The 2,642-nt window shown below is 47.1% G+C and overlaps 1 protein-coding gene across 1 annotated transcript in view; it reads left to right on the plus strand.

Moving 5' to 3' along the window:
* MINDY4B (MINDY family member 4B) overlaps positions 1-2,642 on the plus strand; it is a 24,093-nt gene that overhangs the window by 8,309 nt on the left and 13,142 nt on the right. The window contains exons 4-5 of the mRNA XM_023733847.1: positions 274-344; positions 2,387-2,459. Of these exons, the coding sequence (XP_023589615.1) occupies positions 274-344; positions 2,387-2,459 (144 nt within the window). The remainder of the gene's footprint in view (positions 1-273; positions 345-2,386; positions 2,460-2,642) is intronic.

A 2,642-nucleotide genomic window follows, 5' to 3' on the forward strand; every position in this document is an offset into this window, starting at 1 on the left:
TGAGTCAATTTCAACTCATAGTGACCCCAATGCGACCGAGTAGAACTGCCCCATAGGGCTTCCTAGGTTGTAATCTTTATGGGAGCAGATCACCAGGTCTGTCTTCCATCGAACCACTTACCTTTCAATTAACAGCCAAATGCTTAACCATTTGCACCATCAGGGCTAGTTTATATGTGTATATATATATATGAATCCTTGAATTCGTAGCCACAGATATATATATCTGCATTGCTTGTAGGCAAACATGCTTTTCTTTTGTCTTCCAATTAGTTCAAAGGAGAAGGAAGCCACGGTGTCATCCTGTTTCTTTACAGCCTCCTCTTCTCCAGGACATTTGAAAGGTAAATTCTACAAATGTTTGCTCACATATTTCCTATAAGGTCTGGGATCACATATACAATGTACTCTTGTGTTGGGAAAATATTTTTATCCCACATTAGAAACACGTACAAATTTTTTCTAATAGACTGTCTTCTGTCAATATGCCCCTTTCTATAGTTGATATGGTGACGTTAATGGGGAAGTGGACTTCATCAGGCAAGTTTGAATCTGCTTCACTAATACAGTAGTAGGATCCTTCTTCTTGTGGTTTAAGTATTGGTAGATGACACCAAAGCTTATTTGAACAATCTGCATAAATATATACTTATTATCATTATTCACAAATATTTAGTCTCTATGACGTGAACAACCCTGTGCTTGGCACTGTGGGGGGTACAAATAAGAAGATATGGCCCTGACCTCCTGCAGGCTCCAGTCCAAGGGAGAAACAAAAGATGTGAATAGAGATATCGGGCAAGTACCAGGTGGTTCCTGGCACGCACCCAGTGAGGTATAAAGACAACAAGTCTTAGTGAATTCCAGGGGAGGCAGAGCCCCCACCAGGTAGGGTGGTCAGGGAAGGCTTCATGAAAGAAGTGGCTTTTCTTCAGGTACCTGAAGAAGAGGAAAGCTTTTACGGGTCAAAAAGGGAAATGGTGGGCTCCTAAAAGAGAATTACAAGTCCTACAGCAGTGTTCCTGAAAGGTATTTTCTGCACACCACCATCCCATTTTTATAATGTATATTATTATTTGCTTAAAGATTTTCTTGAAATCAACACATATTTAAATCTCAGTCTCTTCCTAAACTTTAATATCCTTTACATCGTGTATCTGGTGCATTAAAGTAATATTTTCCCTAATACATATTAACATATCACCCTTAAAACTTAAAAATGCTCATATCTACATCACCTAAAATCCCACCATGCTTTGTGAAGCACTGCTCTGAGTTATATCTGATGCAACCAAGGCACTCACCACAATTGACCCAAGTCTTTAGGTCTTGTTCACAGAAGGGATGGCCTCCAGTCTGTTCAAGAAGAGGTACAGCACACCTGCTGGTCCTCAGTGCCATGCTGGTCCTCAGTGCCATGCTGGTCCTCAGCGCCATGCTGGTCCTCAGTGCCATGCTGGTTCTCAGCTTCATGCTGGTCCTCAGCGCCATGCTGGTCCTCAGTGCCATGCTGGTCCTCAGCACACATGCTGGTCCTCAGCACCATGCTGGTTCTCAGCACACATGCTGGTCCTCAGCACCATGCTGGTTCTCAGCACACTTGCTGGTCCTCAGCACCATGCTGGTCCTCTGTGCCATGCTGGTCCTCAGTGCCATGCTGGTCCTCAGCTTCATGCTGGTCCTCAGCGCCATGCTGGTCCTCAGCGCACATGCTGGTCCTCAGCGCCATGCTGGTCCTCAGCACCATGCTGGTCCTCAGCGCCATGCTGGTCCTCAGTGCCATGCTGGTCCTCAGTGCCATGCTAGTTCTCAGTGCCATGCTGGTTCTCAGCACCTCAATCGGGTGACAGCAGGAGCCACACTCCACCTAGACCTGACACTGCCAAGGGGAGAACCCCAACATCAAGCCCCTGATGTCACAGTGGGGGCTCCCCTCCTGCCTCCAAGAAATGGGCTCAACTCCAAAGCTAGTGTTTTCCATTTGAACAGCCTGTTCAGCCCCGCCTGGGGCCGGCACTTTCTAGTGTGGTCATATGTCACCACTCTAAGCCAAATCTCTTGCCACACAGTGCAGACAGCTTCTGCATCACCTAGAGCACACAAAGGAATTCTAACTTAGGAGACGTCTGTGTCTTCTCCCTTCTCCCTCACCACTTATCACTCACATCCCCCGACTGCATCCATAATTTTCCCATCACTGCTGCAGCCCCAGTCCTAAAAACCTTCTCAGGGAGAGATGGGAGCATGCAAGGCCCTGTGAGGGGCCGTGTCTGGGAGAGCCCATATTACTGCCGCTTTGTGTTGGGGGTCGAGGGTGGGGAGACTGCAGGTTCTGCAGGCAGTCATTGCCTCTGGCTGAAAGCTGATGGTTTCTCCCGTTCTGCAGGCTTCAGAATGACCTAGACGTCACCACTACTCATCTGTTACAGCCAAGTGCTGGAGGCTTCCTCTGCAGGCAGGTGGGTTGGAAGACTTTGCCTTTCTATTATAGAATCTAAATTAGGCTTGTTTAATTAAGCCTATTTTCTCCTTAAGCAAGAAGTCCCTGGGCGGTGTAAACAGTTAATGTGCTCTGCTGCTAACCGAAAGGTTGGCTGTTTGAGTCCACCCAGAAGCAAATAGGAAGAAAGGCCTGGTGACCT

This window comes from Trichechus manatus, unplaced genomic scaffold, assembly GCF_000243295.1.
Source record: "Trichechus manatus latirostris isolate Lorelei unplaced genomic scaffold, TriManLat1.0 scaffold00062, whole genome shotgun sequence".
Taxonomy (NCBI): Eukaryota; Metazoa; Chordata; class Mammalia; order Sirenia; family Trichechidae; genus Trichechus; species Trichechus manatus.